This window comes from Cladosporium halotolerans (genome assembly GCF_011745625.1).
Source record: "Cladosporium halotolerans strain TM138-S3 chromosome Unknown Sca13, whole genome shotgun sequence".
NCBI classification, from domain to species: domain Eukaryota; kingdom Fungi; phylum Ascomycota; class Dothideomycetes; order Cladosporiales; family Cladosporiaceae; genus Cladosporium; species Cladosporium halotolerans.
In genome coordinates this window covers 1-16,956 of record NW_027191464.1, presented here as the reverse complement: position 1 = coordinate 16,956, position 16,956 = coordinate 1, and the positions used below count along the sequence as shown (strand labels likewise).

General features: G+C 57.8%; 8 protein-coding genes across 8 annotated transcripts; 4 read left to right on the top strand and 4 right to left on the bottom strand.

Moving 5' to 3' along the window:
- Window positions 1-1,650: 1,650 nt before the first annotated feature.
- WHR41_04476 (uncharacterized protein) lies at window positions 1,651-2,961 on the top strand (the record flags this gene model as incomplete). The annotated part of the gene is made up of 5 exons (XM_069373082.1): window positions 1,651-1,744; window positions 1,797-1,979; window positions 2,041-2,321; window positions 2,394-2,702; window positions 2,770-2,961. 5 exons carry the CDS (start codon window positions 1,651-1,653, stop codon window positions 2,959-2,961), a joined length of 1,059 nt encoding a protein of 352 aa, XP_069229880.1.
- Window positions 2,962-3,062: 101 nt separating this feature from the next.
- On the bottom strand, window positions 3,063-5,219 carry WHR41_04475 (uncharacterized protein). The gene is made up of 2 exons (XM_069373081.1): window positions 5,078-5,219; window positions 3,063-4,940 (listed from the first exon to the last, which is right to left on the bottom strand). The coding sequence occupies exons 1-2, from the start codon at window positions 5,086-5,088 to the stop codon at window positions 3,326-3,328; spliced, it is 1,626 nt and encodes a 541-aa protein (XP_069229881.1). The 5' UTR covers window positions 5,089-5,219; the 3' UTR covers window positions 3,063-3,325.
- Window positions 5,220-5,499: 280 nt separating this feature from the next.
- On the top strand, window positions 5,500-6,930 carry WHR41_04474 (uncharacterized protein; the record flags this gene model as incomplete). Its single annotated transcript, XM_069373080.1, has 1 exon — window positions 5,500-6,930. The coding sequence occupies one exon, from the start codon at window positions 5,500-5,502 to the stop codon at window positions 6,928-6,930; it is 1,431 nt and encodes a 476-aa protein (XP_069229882.1).
- Window positions 6,931-6,945: 15 nt separating this feature from the next.
- Window positions 6,946-8,514, bottom strand: WHR41_04473 (uncharacterized protein). Its single transcript, XM_069373079.1, has 2 exons — window positions 7,413-8,514; window positions 6,946-7,347 (listed from the first exon to the last, which is right to left on the bottom strand). Exons 1-2 carry the CDS (start codon window positions 8,352-8,354, stop codon window positions 7,030-7,032), a joined length of 1,260 nt encoding a protein of 419 aa, XP_069229875.1. The 5' UTR covers window positions 8,355-8,514; the 3' UTR covers window positions 6,946-7,029.
- Window positions 8,515-8,736: 222 nt separating this feature from the next.
- On the top strand, window positions 8,737-11,872 carry WHR41_04472 (uncharacterized protein; the record flags this gene model as incomplete). Its single annotated transcript, XM_069373078.1, has 3 exons — window positions 8,737-9,621; window positions 9,672-11,265; window positions 11,321-11,872. The coding sequence occupies exons 1-3, from the start codon at window positions 8,918-8,920 to the stop codon at window positions 11,870-11,872; spliced, it is 2,850 nt and encodes a 949-aa protein (XP_069229876.1). The 5' UTR covers window positions 8,737-8,917.
- A 287-nt stretch (window positions 11,873-12,159) lies between these two features.
- On the bottom strand, window positions 12,160-13,322 carry CLAH12 (ribosomal protein P1). Its single transcript, XM_069373077.1, has 3 exons — window positions 13,115-13,322; window positions 12,753-12,966; window positions 12,160-12,688 (listed from the first exon to the last, which is right to left on the bottom strand). The coding sequence occupies exons 1-3, from the start codon at window positions 13,181-13,183 to the stop codon at window positions 12,642-12,644; spliced, it is 330 nt and encodes a 109-aa protein (XP_069229877.1). The 5' UTR covers window positions 13,184-13,322; the 3' UTR covers window positions 12,160-12,641.
- Window positions 13,323-13,508: 186 nt separating this feature from the next.
- Window positions 13,509-15,463, top strand: WHR41_04470 (uncharacterized protein). Its single transcript, XM_069373076.1, has 3 exons — window positions 13,509-14,237; window positions 14,301-14,521; window positions 14,578-15,463. Exons 1-3 carry the CDS (start codon window positions 13,635-13,637, stop codon window positions 15,176-15,178), a joined length of 1,425 nt encoding a protein of 474 aa, XP_069229878.1. The 5' UTR covers window positions 13,509-13,634; the 3' UTR covers window positions 15,179-15,463.
- Window positions 15,464-15,569: 106 nt separating this feature from the next.
- Window positions 15,570-16,276, bottom strand: WHR41_04469 (uncharacterized protein; the record flags this gene model as incomplete). Its single annotated transcript, XM_069373075.1, has 2 exons — window positions 16,148-16,276; window positions 15,570-16,006 (listed from the first exon to the last, which is right to left on the bottom strand). The coding sequence occupies exons 1-2, from the start codon at window positions 16,260-16,262 to the stop codon at window positions 15,570-15,572; spliced, it is 552 nt and encodes a 183-aa protein (XP_069229764.1). The 5' UTR covers window positions 16,263-16,276.
- Window positions 16,277-16,956: the final 680 nt, after the last annotated feature.

The window sequence follows — 16,956 nt, the reverse complement described above, 5'->3', positions numbered from 1 at the left end:
ACGAGCAACAGCTGATCAACTCCGACAAGGTGGCCAAGCCAAGCCGACGGAGTCTTGTTGATGTGATCGAAGAACTCGCATATTGCGAGAACACTTGCAGTCGCGAACAATGCATCTTCAGGGGCACCAATGTTCAATGCTTGTCTTGTTCCCCGAAGTGCTTTGCAATATCGGACGAGTGATTCGCCGAGCAGTCGTTGATCTGCGTGAGCCGTGCCAATTTGCATCAGGCTCAGGGCATCAAGACCATCCTGTAGAACTAAGTGACTAGGTGCTAGCATCGCCAGCATTCTGAAGAAGTCGAAGTCTTGGGATCCAGGATTGATGTTCTTAGGGTTGAATATTCCCATGAAAGATTCATACAATTGTTCTCGGTTGAGGTTGGCGCTAGTCAAGCCGTTTGGCACACCATGTTGGCAGTTTTCAATCGTGAAGAGCGGAGCATTAGTGGTACTCAATGAAGCGGCCGATGCCTTGATCTTGCTGTCGAACTCCAGAGCTGTCCCTTCAAACGATTCTTCCTCACCTCGGAACGTCGTGATCTTCAGGTACCGTAGATTCGCACGATGGTTTGTGGAGCTCGTCTGATCTTTGAAGTCCAGAGCCCCTTCTTCTCGTAGGTATCCAGAGCATTGCACACCGTGGCGGGCACATCGCACACAGCCAGGTCGGCGTTCATCACAGCGGACTTTTCGCTTTCGACAAGTGAAGCAGCCGGAAGATCTTGCGGGCATGCTTGAACGAAACCGGTATCAGGCCGGGGCAGCCCGACGGTATGCTCATCAAAACTGGCAGTTTTAGGACAACACCGCTCTTATTAAGTTGTACGATGAGGACGCTTGCGAACGCGGCTGTGGCAGTCAAGGATGTTTGCCACAGAGCTGAACCTTTGGACTGATCTAGCTGAAGGTCGGCACTTAGCTGCAGCCGACTCTAGACCGCATTTAGGTCGTAAATCCTTCGCATCGTACTTGATACATCGGCCGTAAACCAAGGCAGCTACTGTTAGTATATTCAACTGTTTCTGTCACTTCGCCTTCCTTCGTTAGTCGCCTAAAGCCATTGTTGACTAGTCTTTCCTAGATCAGACATTCACATCTTCTCGTTTACAAGCGTTTCTCAATCCATGTTCTTAAGCATTTGTGTTGTATCGTACCTGATTTGTTAAAGCAACCCTCAGCCGCAATCGATGCAGTCAAGATTCGTCTCCACAACCCAATCCACTGGCAGAATCGCCGAACGACGCCCCACATTTCAGTCCCACAATCGCCGGCTTGCAGCCACTCGATCCTTCGTCAAGCCTCCGGCGACATCATCTCCAGGCTAACCTAATGCGGGTCGCATCGCGAGCTGTGCATATGGCTTGGAGGTCCCAAGATATCTCAATGGTCATGGCAAGCATCAGAGAAACAAGACCTAGCCTATTAGGGGCGCCATCGCGAGCTCATCTCGGCCTTGGGTTGAGGAGCTTCTGTTGATCCGTCCGGCTGTGCAATACGAAGGCCTACCAAAGCACTGGCTGTTGCAACAGAAGATTGTAACAGCGCGAGGTATATGAACAGCATCCCCTACAGAAATGTACCACACATTCTCCCATTCCGCCCAATCGATCTCATTTCAAACTTTCACTTGAAACCTCCTTTAGACACGATGTTTGGAAGGGAAAAGAACTCCAATGGCACTTCAGGCCTTCAAGGCCTCTATAGAGCCTTTGGGTTCTCGAAAGGCTACAACTTCTTTCTGTGTATGGTTCCACTCCTACATTGATTCTGTGTTTCCAACTCACCTTGATCAAGGGTTTACGTTCGCCGGCGCATTGCTTGGCTTCACTCTTGCCCGACTGATGTACCTGAACATCAGGGGCGTCTTCTGCGGACCAGGTTCAGGTCTGAGCCGCGCAGCTCCTGGCGAATGCTACCACTACGAGAACTTCGACCGCTACGCCATCGGCATCCGGCTGCACCTGTTCACCATCTTGCGTAAGAAAAGTCCCCTCCAAACCCAATATACCTCCCAACAAACCCCTCACATGCCGCCCAGCCGCCTGCCTCCTCGTCGTCCTCCAATTCACGCCCAAAATCCGCCACAAAGCCCTGCTCTTCCACCGCATCGCCGGCTACCTCACAATTCTCCTCGCGCTCGTCGCCAACGCCGGCGCCCTGATGATAGCCCGCAAAGCCTTCGGCGGCACCGTCGCGACGCAAGCCCTCGTCGGCACCCTCGCGATCGGCACGACCGTCGGCCTCGCGCTGGCGTACTACAACATCAAGCGCCTGCAGATCGACCAGCACCGCGCCTGGATGCTGCGGACGTGGTTCTACGTTAGCGCTCGCCCTCCCTCCCTCTCTCCCTCTTTCCACAAAAAGCCCATCTGACGCAAACGCGAACGGCAGTTCACCTCCATCATCACCCTCCGCATCATCATGATCGCCGCCGCCAACATCCTCTCCTCGCCGGGCGCGGGCGCCTACTTCTCCGTCCAGCCCTGCGCCAAACTCCTCTCCGTCCTCTCCTCCTCCTCGCCCGACTCGTCCGCCAGACTAACAACCCTCTATCCCTCCTGCACATCGCCCTCTGCCGTCGCGCCGGTCAGAGTCAACATGTCCGGCTCCGTGCTCGAAGTCATGGCGGCGCTGAACGAGTCCTTCGGGATGAGCGGGTGGGTGGCGCTGGTGCTGCATGCCGTGGGGGTGGAGGTCTATGTGCGTTTTGCCATTCTTCCTTTTCCTGTTCTGTTTGGGACGCTTTGGGCTGACGAGATCGATGCAGTTGCATTTGACGCCCGGCGAGGCGCGGCGCTTGAGGCGGGTTAGTTATGAGAGGCAGGTTGGGGCTGGGTTTAGGAGGCCTGGGAGGGCGGGGTTGGTTGCGGGGCATGAGGATGTGCATGAGGGGAGTTTGGTGGGCGGGGAGCAGGTGGAGATGGGGAAGAAAAGTGGTAGGGGTGGGGAGGAGGCTTGAGCGTGTTGGTCAGTGGATGGCAGGGTAGGGGCGGTTGGCGGTTGGCGCGTGGTTGTGAGGAAGTAGGAGTTGAGAGTCGGTTGGGAGGGAAGGGTGTATAGTGTAGCTGGCAATGGTGATGTGACTTTTGATACTGGTGAAAAGATCGCTCTGATATATCCTCGACGCTTCTCGCCGGTTCCGTTTTTCGTCTTTTCGGTTCTTTTGTTCTTTCGCCCTTTTTGTTCTTCCACGCCCATGCCCATGATTTCAGATAGATACACGCGCCAGATGCAGCAAAATAAGTCGTACATTCGTCATGCTTCGTCTCAACGATCTTATTTCATCTTCTCTTCTCATCAACACTTGTCAGCACTCAAGCTCATCATAACCTCGAATTACCCCTGTCGACTCTGCCGCCTCTGGTCCGCTCAATCATGTCAGATCGTCTCACGCCGTCCGGCGAGCGCCTGCGCTGCCTGGGCCGTGCGATTGACGAGTTTAGCCCCATGCTCATCCACCAGTCGTCCGGAACGTCATCCCGCTGCGCCAAACGTCTCGCGACGCGGCGCATCTGGTCGAGATCTTGCTCGTCGCTGTCTAAGTCGTTGAGGAGTGCGTCAGAGACGTCGCGTAAAGGAGGCGAGACTGGATTCGGCAGAGGAGGTTCGTGGGAGGTGGTGGCCCGTGGTGGGCTCCCGCGGGACTGGGGCTCGCGAAAGCGGGCCAGACGGTGGATGGCGTCGTCGCCGTGGAGGGCGTAGAAGCGCTCGCGGCCTTCGTCGCTGTCGAAGGCTTCGTGCATCAGGCGGAAGCCGATGTCAACTTCGGTCGGCGTCTGGTCAGGCGCGAAGCGGTGGTTGACTTGTTGGTGTAGACGGGCGATGCGTGCGCGGCCTTCGGGCGATTGCATTTCGTGGTAGTACATGTCACGTGCGAAGTTTTCGGCCTCGGAAATGTATTCTTCTTCGGTGCAGGCGAGGTCGTCAGGGTCGACGGATGAGGCGGAATCGCTTCCACTGTCGTCGTCCTCTTCGTCTTCGTCTTCTCTGGACCGTCTTCGGCTGCTGCCAGAGGCCGATTCTCGCTCAGGCTCTGTGATGGTCGTGTCATTGCTTGCCGCTGAATTGAAAGAGATTGCGGCAGGGGCGAAACTGCTATCAGCGCTGGGCAGGTGTGCATCTGGCGGTATTGTCGTCTCAATAATCTCCCATGCGTCTTGCGGTGTAGGGCTGCGATTACGGTCGCCGAGCCCGTTGACTGGAGAGTCAGGTCGCCATGACCGACTCAAAGGGTGCAGAGGTCGGCTGGTAGCCCGGCCGCCTTCTGGAAGAAATAGACTGTCACCGTCTGGCTCTGACTGGTCCAGAGGTGGTGTGGGCAGGACAGTCCGCGGCGCCTCAGCCCTATCGTGCTCGGACGGCTCAGCCGCGTTGTGAGGCTCCGAGGATATGGCGATATGGGCGGGCTCACGCTGCGTGTTGAAAGTGCGGGAGCGCCGCAAGCCTGGGCGATGCAACTGCGCCGCAGCAGCAGTTTCTAGCAACGTGCGTCGCTCGGTCTCGGTCCAAGGGTCGTCACGATGATCGCCAGTGCCCTGGACGAAGTCTTGCGCGTCACGCCGCAGACGCGAGGCTTGGGCGTGTAGATCATCCAAGCTGTCTCTCAGCCTTCGCTCTCGCTGCTCAAGATTATAGTAGTTGCGCGAGTGTGGGACAGGAGGCGGCGGCGGAGGCAGAGGCACGCTGCGGTCGGCAGACTCGAGCAGGGTCGATATGGGCGGAACGCCATTACGTCGCGAGTATCGCAGGCTGATGGTCGCTGGCACGGGCGGCGGAGAGCGCTCAAAGCGAGGCGGAGGAGGGAGGGGCTCACGCGTCAGTCGGCGGCGGCGGCTGCCATGGACTGAGGGGCGTCGGCGGATGCTGGAGCGCGCACCGGCGGTCGGGTCGGCTTTCAAGACGGACTTGGGCTTTGTGTCGTCGGGATCGCGCCAGATGCTGCAGACAGAGGTCAGTAACGCGGTATGCGGTGTATTCGCGCATCCAATGCTGACTCAGGCGTCGCGGGTCGCGCTGAGCTTATTGTTCGCGATGCGAGCACGCGCCGGGCTGGCCGCGCGCAGGGAGAGACGTACGGGAGGCCCATGGCGGGAGGCGGCGAGTCGCGTGGGCGTGGAGGGTCGGGGCGGTCATGCGATTGCGGCGGGCGCGGTGTGGTGATGATGCGGGCGGTGCGTGGTTGGCGGGCGATGGGCTGGCGGGTGGTTTGGAGCAGCGCGTTGCAGCTCGAGGCGCGAGCATCAGCATCATTTTGCGGAGAGGCGGCGAGGCTGACCCTGAGCGATCGGCGGGAACGGGCAGCCCCACATGGCGCGCGCTTAGGCGGATCTGATTGCCTGCGCGCTTCCGAGTGGGGCGCGCTGCTTTGACACACGCCGGCAGGGCGTGCGTGAACGACCGTTGCACAGCGTTAGACCGCATTCAGAGTTCACCTCATGTTTGCAATGATATGAGTCTGGGTGCGCATGGCGGCGATTGAAATACAACATCAGCAAGAATGATCGAACTCGGCCTTCAGCGCGTCAGCCGCCTCTTATCAAAAACACACCTCCCATGGCGCGCCATACACGTCGCTGGCACCAACGGCAAAGGATCGATATGCGTTTACATCTCGGGCATGCTCGAAGCATACAACAATTCAGCATTCCGAACCAGCTCTAAGCAGCCAAGGATACGCCACGGACGCTTCACCAGCCCTCACCTCATCGACCGCTGGGACTGCATCTCCATCAACCAGCAACCCGTGTCATCGGCACTTTTCCACGAGATCGAGAAGAAGGTTCTCCTTCGAAACGCCAGCGAGAAGATCAATGCCAGCGAATTCGAGCTCCTTACAGCAACCGCGTTCGAAATCTTCACTCACGAGAATGTCGACATCGGCGTGATCGAAGTGGGCATGGGTGGCAGACTCGATGCCACCAACATCCTTGGCCAAGAAGTCGTCGACGAAGACTCACAGCCCTCAAACCCAACAATGAGAGCCCAGCCTCTCGTCACAGCAATAGCCAAGATCGGGCTGGACCACCAATCCTTCCTCGGCAGCACCCTCGAAGCCATCGCGGCCGAGAAAGCCGGCATCCTCAAACCCAACGTCCCCCTCGTCTACGACGCTTCCAACCCACCCGAAGTAACCTCCACCTTCACCACCCTCGCCGCCAAAACCAACGCCCCAATCTCCCACCTCACCGATCTCAACCTTCCCACAACCTCCCCCTCCCTCCTCCACCAAACCCTCCCCGCCACCGACCTCGCCGCCCTAAACCTCCCCCCATCCCCACCAACCCCCGACTCCATGCCAACCCCCCAACACACAAAACAAAACACCTCCGTCGCCCTCCACACCACCCTCCTCGCCCTCTCCCGCCTCTCCCTCCTACACCTCCCTCCCCCTTCCGACCTCCTCGCATCCCTCCTCTCCGTCCCCCGCGCAACAACTTTCCCCGGCCGCCAACAACCCCTCTCCATCACGCCCCTCACCGGCCGCCGCGCCCCCGTCCTCCTCGACGGCGCGCACAACGCGCAATCCGCGCTCGTGCTCGCCGAGACCGTCGAGCGGCTGCGCAGCGCGAGCCCAAGCAAGCAGGTGACGTGGCTACTCGCGGCGAGCGATAGCAAAGACGTGGCGGCGCTGCTGCGGCCCCTGCTGCGGGGCGGGGACGCGGTGTTCGCGGTCGAGTTTGGGGACGTGGAGGGGATGCCGTGGGTGAAGGCGATGGCTGGGGAGAAGGTGCTGGAGGCCGCGAGGAGCGTGGCGGGGGGTTTGGGGCGGGAGGGGGTGTTTGGGAGGGATTTGGTCGCGGGTTTGAGGGCTGCGAGTGAGGCTGCGGGCGAGGAGGGGGTGCTTGTTGTGGCGGGGAGTTTGTATTTGGTTGGAGGGGTGCTGGGGGCTTTGAGGGAGGCGGAGGGGGAGAGGAAGGGTGGGGAGTGATGGGAGGGGGAGAGATTTCATGATGTGGATGTAATATTACATTTGTGAGCGGTGCGTTCGCTCTACGTTTAAGATAGATATCTGTACATATTCCGCCATTTACACTCTGGGCAGGGCCCGCTGCAAATACTCCGTCACCTGCGCCCACCGCGAGCCGTGGTGCGAGCCGCTCTCTGGCTGAGCGAGCACCTCCGTCCAGTCCGCGATCTCGTGCAGGCGCTTGCCGATCAAGCCGTCGCCGATGGAAGGCGAGTCGGGCGTAAGCTGGACGTTGCACTGCGTGACTACGCCGTAGCGCGCCGTGAACTCGACGAGCGGCGCGTCATGGTCGCCGGGCAATCGGTCGACGGGCGCGTCTGCGGTGCCGCGGGAGCTGAAAGTGAACTGCGGTGTTTGGAGGTAGGTCCATTCGAGGGACTGTGGCATGTAATTAGCTCTGAGTTCGTAAATTGGCGTAGTACAGAAGGGCGGCAAAGACATACCTTCAACTCGTCGACTCCCTTCCTAACCCCCTCAACCTCCAACCAATCCTCTCCAACCTCAATGACCCCACCCTCCGGCTCCCCGTACATCCCAGCAAAATGCTCCCTTACTCCGTCCTCGAACTTTTCGTTCTCAAGCAGGATATTCCCCACCGGCGAACTCACGCTCTCCACTCCCCTCGCCGTGATGAAAGGCTTTGCAGGCGAGTGCAAATAATGCGGGATCACGTTCAAATTCGGGCTGTTGAGCAAACACGTCCCGTGGTGCAGCGCCCGCGCGCGCGTCAGCTTGTACGCTGAGCCGGAGACCTTGAGCGGGCGCAGCGCGGGGTCCTGGTAGGGAGTGGCGTGCGTGTCTTCCGGGCTGAGGTTTGTGGCAGAGGAGGCGGATTTCTGGCCCTGGTCGAGCACGACGTCGTGGCGCTCGTTGACGCGCGCGCGAGAGATGCCGTGAGAGCGCAACGCGCGCACGACCATTTCCGCGTGCTTGTCGCGCGTGAAAGCGGCGGACGGGCTGATGACGGTCCAGTTCACGTTGCCGGAGTCGTGGAACACGGTACCACCACCACTGCGGCGGCGGACGAGGTCGACGGGCGAGGAGAGGCCGGTGGAGGGGAGGACATGGTGGGCGGTCTGGTTGGAGGTGGCGTTGAGGAGGGCGAGGTTGACTTCGAGCCAGGGGTTTTGGTTGCGGCCGATGATAATACTGGGGCGGTTGGTGTATAGAAAGAGGACGGCAGAGTCCGGAGGCGAGGTTTGAAGGAGGTGGTGCTCAATGGAGAGGTTGAGGTATGGGTCCGAGGAGGTCGAGGTGTAGGATTGGACTTTGGCGTTGAGGTGGTTAAGGGAGGCCGGGGTGGAGTAGCATCTCGCGTGCAGCCTTGCTGCCGGTGACAGCCTGATGCCGAGCGAGGCTCTGCATGCTGGGATACGGAATATCATTGAGCCACCAGACGTGGCGGGTTGACAGACCGTCAAGACGATGCTGCAGCGCCGGGCTTGGCGGGCCAAGGTCGATGCCACATGCCGCCGGGTGCGCGCCGTTTGGGATCTGCGGACCGCGAATCCGCCCTATGGAGTTTCGAATTCGATGAAACAGTAGGGCGGACGGACCAAGGTGAACATAGCAGTGAGGCGATTAATCATGGAGGCGAGCAAGGCCGTCGCACTCGTGTATTTTCGCGGAACCGCGTGCGCCCGTCATCTTCCGTGTCATCCTCGCATGGTTGGCTGCCACACATCTGCCCGCGATCGCCTAAACCCCTGGCCCATCGTTCCTGCCTCAAATCGCGGGAGTACCTGCATGAAACGTCACGCCGGCCCATCACTCCCACATTCGCTCTGCCCGTCCGCAGCCCTCACTTCACCTCTTTTTCCCAAACTCGCGACACCGAACCCCTCTCGACATGCTCATCCCTGCTTGACCATACCGAAGCGAACCGCAATCCTGCGTCCCCGGCGTCTCGCCCGTCGGCTGCGACTTCAATTTACCCCCATAATGCGACATGGCGTCCGACAGCGCGAGCGTCACTACACCCTCTGAAACGAAGCCGCCCATGCCCGCAGCCGAGGTTGTGGCATATGTTCGCAAGGAGCTCGATATCGACGACGAACACCTGGCTCGCGTGATCACCGCCAACAGTGGGGACTTGCCTCGCGATGCCCATTCCGGCGTCACGCTCGACCTCAGTCACAAGAACATCAGAGAGTTGCCCGTGGATGTGATTGCATTGATCAAGGACAAGGTGGAGCGGCTGGCTCTCTCGCACAACCCGCAGATCGCGGTGCCCACCCAGATCGTCCAGTGCGACCGGTTGCGCTACCTGAATCTGCGATGGAACCAATTAAAGTATTTCCCGGAGGCGATCCTGCAGCTGTCGAAGCTGGAGATTTTGGATATCAGCAAGAACCGTATTGTCGCGATTCCTGACGACATCAAGCGCATGTCGTCGCTCAAGTTTCTGGCATTGGCGAGGAACAAGATCACGCGACTCCCTCTGTCGCTGGGAGAGATGGCAAGTCTGAGCAGACTCAAGTTTGACGAGAACCCGATTGAATTCCCGCCGGCGGATGCTTTGAAACCACAGAAAGAGCTAGTGGGAACATTGGAGACTGAGAAGGAGAAGGAGGTTTGCCTGCAAGTGAAACGGTATTTGCGGCAGGCAGCACTTAGGGAAAGGCTGATGAGCCATTCAGATCAGGAGACAAGGTTTGTATAAGGAGCATTACAAGGTTGGCCTGTCTGCTGACAAGCCATAGCGAGAGCAACATCGAGACACCACGACCACCCAAGCGAGGCATGGGCATGGGCGGCAGATTTCCAGTACGGCCCAGCATCAGCGGTATCGACAACATCTCGGACCTTAAGAATTCTTCTCCGTCGGACCATGCACCGCCAATTCCCAAGCGCTCACATGCACGCATGTCTTCAGGGACGCTTGGCCTACAGGGCATGAGGCCTGGCATAGCGCCATTCAACCCTAGCAACGGAGAAGCGAACCGCAGCCGAAGTGACACGGTCTCTAGCCTTAGCAGCATACGAACTCGACGTCAAGGCTATGTTCCGAGCAAGAGAACCGTCAGCAATAACACATCCACGACCGACCTCAGCGCCGTCAGCGAAACTGCCACCCAAGCTTCGTCTCGCTCAAGTCAGAGGACAATCAAGCCATCGCATTCCCGCAACACCAGTGTCGCTTCATCCTACCAAGGGTACCTTGCACCTAACGGCAACGGCGAGATATCTTCAGGTGCTGCCAGCCCTATCGACGGCCCAGTGAACCGCTATCAGACCGAGCGTGCTGCGGCGATCATAGAGCAACATCCAAATGCCAAGATCCTCAAATCGCGACCAGTCCTCGCATCCAGGCGGTTGCTATACACCCTCCTGGAGCTTAATCGACCAGTGATGCGGATTGCACATAGCTTAAAGGACGGCACACCCAAGCGTACTGCGTTGGAACGTCAGTTATTCACTGCTAATGTACACCTTGAAAACCTTGACCGCTTGCTCAACCGACTGGACGGCGGTTCCGAAGATACGCCCCAGCGTGAGGCTGCGATTGCCAGGGATATCGCTTTGGCGTGCAACTACGGAATAAGTTCCTACGGCAGTCTTGTCAAGGAGCTTAAAGGCTTCGTACGAAAGATCGTCCATGTTTTGGATCCAGTCACCATACGCTGTCTTATGTTCCAAATTCACTCATCCATCGTCGAAGCCAGGAATACCTGCAAATCCCTTGGGTTCAAAATTGTGCCTACGACAGAGCAGCAGAGCACGCGCGGATCACGCGCCTGGAGCAGCAAGACAGTGACTCCAACCCAACCAAAGCCGATCGCAAACAGGAGGCTGAGAGGACCGACTATCTTGAGGAGTCTTAGCAGCCAATCAACTCTGCGCGCCATGCCACCTCCCGTTCCTTTGAATGCTGGTAGCAGTCGAACTAATACCATGACTTCAATGACACCCGGTGCCCTTCGCTCTGGTGAGCCATTCGCCAGCGGCCTCAGCTCAGCCGCCACTTCGAGGACCAACACCATGCGCAGCGTCGCAAATGACGATGGAGAGGAGATCGAGCAGTTTGAACGAATCTTCCTCAAGCTCCGCACTGCTTGTGATGTCGCGTATCGCGCTCTTCCTCATTGTCACAAGGAGTTCACTGTTCACAAGGACAACGCGGAGACCGCAGGGAAGGCACGCGCTGCGCACTACTGGTCGCTGGCCCTCAACAAATGCAACGCCGTCATCCGCGCGAACCAGGCGTTGTCAGGCCGTCTGAAACAGGTGAAGCTCAAGGACCCAGGCGTACGCAACCAGAGAGACTTCTGGCAGCTCTGCGACGCTTTCGTACAAGTACGTCCCCCTCTTCTCCCCCTCCTCACTAACCTCCTCTAACCCCACTCTCCAGACCTGGGCCGAGCTCGCCCTCGAAGTAAAAGATATCGGCCAACAGCGCATCGACATCACGATGATCAAAATGGTCATGAAGCCCGTGCAGCGCGCCGTCAAGGACGTCTCCAAAACCATCTCCGACAGCCCCCTCTACCACGCCGCCCTGCGGCCCCTCAACCCCAACGCCTCCTTCGGCCTCGCCTCCCCGCAGTCTCTCGCGCCCCCTTTCCCCGCCGGCCTCAACACCTCCCTGCCCTACGCCACCGGGCCCCCAACCAGCGTCCCTGCCACGCCGCTCGCCGCCGCCCTCGGCCCCGCCGCGCAGGCCACACTCGCGTACGCGCCTTCGCAGCCGTTGGGGGATGAGTACACGCATGGCGCGCCGCCTGCGGGGCTGGGAGTCAGGAATATGCATGAGAGGCTGGATACGATGATGCAGCAGCCTGGATCTGGAGGCGGCGGCTATGCTCATCAGGGACCGCCACCGCAGCAGCAGCAGCAGCAGCAGCATCAGACTGGATACGCAGGATTTCCGCATACGGCGCGCAGAATTGATATTCATCGGTGATTGTTGGACGGTGAGGTAAGATTTCTTTCCCCCCTCACCTTGTTTTTTCTTTCTTGTTTTGTGGCTTGTGGGTGGAGAGTGGGAAGGGGCGTTTGGGCATTTGGGGGAGTAATCGGGAGGAGCGGGTTTTTGTTGGAGAGGCAGTGGACGGCATCAACCTGTGCATGGGACTTTCGATCGGGTTCTGAGGGCTGTTGACAAGCAGACGTTGAGCGGAAAGGGGTGGCAGGCAAGCAGGCTACCATCCGGAATATTGCATGGGACGCGAAGGGGACGGAGTCGAGTTTTCATTTGCTTTTCTAAGGGTGCACGAGACATGGGCAGAACGAAGGACATGATTGTGAGTCTGGGTCCTGTTGCGGGAATTTGCATGTCGGAGCGAGGCGTATCACAGGAGACGTGTAGTGAGTCAGCTGCAGCGACTGAGCGTGCAGAGCGAGACCTCCGTAGTCACGAATCAAGAAAATCACACTTCGATCCTCAGCAAGACGAAAAGCCCACACCGTTCAGTTCACATCACAATAACAGTGAAAAGCACAAACGAAAGGGTCTCCTGACATAGACACAAAGCCACATGCATTCAAGCTATGGCCGCGGAATCTAAACATCCCAGATGAAGCTTCCCGTTTCCCCAGCGAGCGCCGCATGTCGTCCTGGCCGTCCATGCCGCGCACTTGCCAGAGGGAAGACACCACCGTGGCAGCTACGCCGAATCCATCCCGCCGGTCTGTTCCTTTTCCTGCCGTGAAGAGTCGAAGGTGCGAGACGCTTAGTCGAAGAGACCGAAGCCCATGTCGTCGTCGGACTCCTCCTTCTCTGTTGCGAAATTCCGTCAGCGAATGCGCTCGTGGCAGTGTGGGCAATGTGCGAAGAAACTTACCCTCCTCCTTCTTCTCAGCGGGGGCCTCCTCGGCGGCGCCAGCAGCGGGAGCAGCACCACCAGCGGCGGGGGCGGCGGCACCACCACCAGAGCCGACGTTCAGGAGGAGCTCCTTGACGTCCTTGCCCTCGAGGGCCTTGGCGAAGATGGAGGTCCAGATGGGCTCGATCTCAGGGACCTTGGCGGCGGAGATGAGGGACTGGAGCTTGTCGGACTGTGGAATTTCGCGGTCAGTGAGGTCCCTGGTGTGCGTGCGAGGCCTTCAGGCGCATGCGCGAGGGTGTGTCGCCCTCATATGGGGGTGTTGGAATTTTTTCGTGAATTTCGCATGCGCCAGTCAAGCCCGGGGAGGATGAACGTACGGTGATCTCAATACCGTCATCCGCGAGGATGAGAGCGGCGTAAGAGGAGGCGAGCTCGGCGTTGGACATTGTTGCGGTGGGTGTGGTGTGGTGAGATGCCTAGAACGTTTCTGGAGCGTACGTTAAGGTCTTCTTCTCTGGGTGGTGGTTGATGCGATCAATGAGGTTCCGCGCCGGCCGCTCCTCCAAAATTCGAAGCCCACTCCCACTTTCGCCGAGCTTGGCGTTTGCGGTCACGTGCGCCGGCTGGCTGCCAGGCGCTCAGGCTCTCAGCGCGGCGGCGGGCGTCGGCTTTCGGGCTGCGGTGTGGGGCGGAGTGGGACGGCGAGGGCTGCGCTGCTGCGCTGCGTCATTTTGACTTTGGAGGCGGCGGTCTGGAGGGCTGTCTAGAGGCCGACCTATCTATCGCATGACTGCTCTTTGCCTGCGAGAGTAAGATCAGCCACTCTGCACATTACAGACACGCCGACAGGCTCACCACTAAGTCGATACGACAACTTACACCTCCACGCCATATACCATGACCGACTCACCCCTCTACCGCCTACCGCTCGATCCGCAAGAACAGCCCGTCCTCGAGCGCATCCTCACTCTCCGCGACCAGCTCAGTCTGCTCAAGCAGGACCGCAGCACCTACGTCAAATCGCAGGATGTCATCGCCCTCTACAACAAGCTGATCGACCAGGTCGAGGCCCTCAATCGCCTGCGCGCCGACAAGCGGGACGAGCAGAACCGGCTCGACTCAGTCCTGGACGACTGCTTTCAGCTCATCAGCCTGTTCTTCCTCACTATCGGCCGCAACCACGAAGCACCCGCCGTCTACTCTGCCGTATCGACTGTCAAGCGCCTGCTCGACCATCTGAAGGAGGCCGGCTTCTACAGCCCGAAGGATCTTGATGGCATTGCGCAACACATTGAAGAGTGGGAGACTTCGATAGCCAGGAGCAAGGACACTCACTCGCCACACCTGGTGACGCTGTTGGAGGCGCGTATCGCTCTTTGCCAGACCACGCTGAAGGAGCTCCGGGCAAACCTCTCGAATCTGAATCCGCAGATGTTGGACACCTACCAGAAGCTTGTCAGCATACTGAGAAGTCTGTCAGCTTGCAACACGCGATCAAAGGTATGCTTGGCAAAAAGGGAAATTGTCACTCTATAATTACATGCTGACAGCGTATCTGTACAGTTCCCCGCTAAGGACGTGAAGGAGCTCGAATCGCAATTGCTTGCGATTCAACATGAGCTTCACGAGGACCGCATCTCCCACGACGGCAAGAGTGCCGAAGATGCTTACGCTGAGAAGTTATCGACATTGAGCTTAACAGAGGGTGGCGTTCGGGACGGCGACGTTGTTGTCAAGGCGCTGCTGGCGAGATGCATGCTGTGGTGTGAAGTGATTCAAGAGAAGTACGTCTTTCGATTTCTGCTCCATTGGTGTGAACATCTATTGACAAGCTGAACAGGAAGGGCAAGATCGATGAACGTTTCCAAGACACATATGACAAGCTCGTCAAGCTGCGCAACAGCCTCGAACAGATGAACCTGACCCAAGCCTGGTCTCTCCGCGAAACGGATCTGTACAGCTACCAGCGCCAATTGGACCGGGTCGACGAGTCGCGCATCAACGGCAACTTTGTCGACGAGCAAGGCCGACCTGCCGATCTCCACGCACAGCGCACCCTGCTCTACCTCCTCCGCAAATCTTACGCCTTCATCTACCAATACATCATCTCTTCGGAGCCCGTCAGCGAGGCGCTCCTGCCCATCTACAACCAGCTATTGACGCTCAAGCGATGCTTGCAAGAAGTCAAGCGCAACGGCGGCGTGGACAGCCCCCGCGAGCTGTACCCATACTCCATGAAGCTGAACAGCATCGACAACATGAAGAAAGACGGCGCTTTCAGAGTCGGCAACGACATCCCTGAAGGCCAGGGCTCGGTCATTGCGCTGCTGGCGGAATGCTTTGATCTGGCGTATGAGCTGCGCACAGAGGCAGAGGAGAAGGACGAAGTCAAAGGCACGCCACCTGCGGAGGAGACCAATGGTGTTGGATCGAAGGATTGAACGCCTTTTTGATGTGGAAGCTACCGGTGCGTACTAATCTTGTGCTCCCCGATTTATGATTTGTGTGGAGTGATGCGGGAAAAAGGATCGAAACATCCGGGTTTGAAGGGAGACCGGTGGCCTGTACGAACCGCTCGCAAGGTGTTGGAGGCGTTGGAGTCTTTCGATGGCTGGCGGGTTCTTGACTTCGCCAATTCCCCGAGTCTAATCCTTCCTTTCTCTTATGATTCGAAGATCGAGGTAGCAGATGTATCAGTATACCCTTTGCCCTTTCAATATCAACAAGCAACAGCAACAACTAGTCCACGACCTCGCCCCCGCCACACAAATCTCAAACAAACACCAACCCTCCCGCCTCCATCCCATCACAGCCCAATTACACCCCAAACCCCTACAACTCAATCCCCCCCAACCCCCCACCCCCCTCAACCTCCCTCCTCTCCTCCTCCTCTTCCTCCCTCCTAACCGCCTCCGCCTCCGCATCCACAAACGTCAACTGCCCCGGCGCCCCGTACGAAATACACAGCTCCTCTCCCGGCTCCACAGCCCTCAGCGTTTGGTACACGACGACCTCGCGCGCGACGTCCCGCGTCCACCCGACGTTCTGCCGCAGCGACGAGTGGTTGAACATGGAGCCGAGGCCGAGGATGAGGGCCTGGGTTTTGGAGGAGTCGCGTTGCTGGGAGGGCAGGGGCCAGTTGTAGGTGTAGTGGTTGAGCTCGGTGTGCGAGATGTGCGTGGCGGTGGAGGTGGGGGAGAGCACGAGGACGGGCGAGGTGTCGAGGATGGTGTGTGCGGGGAGGGGAGCGGTGGCGAAGACACCGCGGCCTGGAGGGGGATGGGTTAGTAAGTGCGCCAATCTTTCTTTTTAGATGTTGTTTCAGAATTGCTTGGGTGATAGACGGGATGAGTAAGTGTGTTGATGTATGATGGCTTGAGGGATTCGATCTCGGTTCGATTTCAACTCACCTTTCTCTGGTGTGTATTTGATGGATAGATGCGGACAACGCTGGAGAGGAATCATCTCCTCGCTCTGTGTTTCTCCCTCATGAGCAGTATGTGATCGTTGATCGTTATCGGACATTGTTCTATCAAGGCCGATCACTTCAACGTAGGGGTTTTTTATTTTCGCACGAAGAGACACAATTGGGCCTTTTAATTCAAAGTAAATACGGTGAAAGGAAGTGAATGAAAAATGGGCCTATGCTGTAGGTTGATGCGTATAGCGATCTGTAGGTAGTATCGAAAGGTGAGCCATCAAAGTTAATTTGCAAAAGCTTTCCCAATGCAGCCATCCGTCCCTCGTCCCTGTGCGACCCACCAGCCTTCAACTTCAGGGATGAAGAAAGCAAGGGACGAACAAAGTGACCCATTGTCAGTAGTGCTTATCTCAACGTCAGTTCATAAGTCCTACTAACGGCTTCTGTACGGCAATATCACATCTTGCACGAGACGAATGTGAGTGGACAAGATCGTGACTATGACGTATGTTCTCGTTTCATCGACAGCATCGATTTTGCCAACAACAAAGTCATAGAGCTATGCCAGCTTCCTTGATTATTGTTTCGGTTCAATATCGTTACCAGGTCATATTGTAGCTTCCATGATTGAAAAGATCATTCGCTTGAGAAGTTAACGTTCGCGATTTCACAGCCCGCTTGTGGCAAAGTGAGGCCTCATCATAGATCTTGAATCTTGATTTTCTCAATCAGATAATCAATCAGGTAATCAATCAATCAGGTCCCTGATTGAGCTCGGACCTGAATAATCAGATTCAG

What these genes read in the sequence shown, in the direction of transcription:
- WHR41_04473 (XM_069373079.1), bottom strand. Translation starts at nt 8,354, where the DNA reads ATGATATTCCGTATCCCAGCATGCAGAGCCTCGCTCGGCATCAGGCTG. An exon ending in AGGGAGTCGACGAGTTGAAG is followed by an intron (nt 7,348 to 7,412) that starts GTATGTCTTTGC and finishes TACATGCCACAG; the next exon opens with TCCCTCGAATGGACCTACCT.
- CLAH12 (XM_069373077.1), bottom strand. Translation starts at nt 13,183, where the DNA reads ATGTCCAACGCCGAGCTCGCCTCCTCTTACGCCGCTCTCATCCTCGCG. An exon ending in ATGACGGTATTGAGATCACC is followed by an intron (nt 12,967 to 13,114) that starts GTACGTTCATCC and finishes GAAATTCCACAG; the next exon opens with TCCGACAAGCTCCAGTCCCT. An exon ending in CGCTGAGAAGAAGGAGGAGG is followed by an intron (nt 12,689 to 12,752) that starts GTAAGTTTCTTC and finishes ATTTCGCAACAG; the next exon opens with AGAAGGAGGAGTCCGACGAC.
- WHR41_04470 (XM_069373076.1), top strand. Translation starts at nt 13,635, where the DNA reads ATGACCGACTCACCCCTCTACCGCCTACCGCTCGATCCGCAAGAACAG. An exon ending in CTTGCAACACGCGATCAAAG is followed by an intron (nt 14,238 to 14,300) that starts GTATGCTTGGCA and finishes GTATCTGTACAG; the next exon opens with TTCCCCGCTAAGGACGTGAA. An exon ending in TGTGAAGTGATTCAAGAGAA is followed by an intron (nt 14,522 to 14,577) that starts GTACGTCTTTCG and finishes CAAGCTGAACAG; the next exon opens with GAAGGGCAAGATCGATGAAC.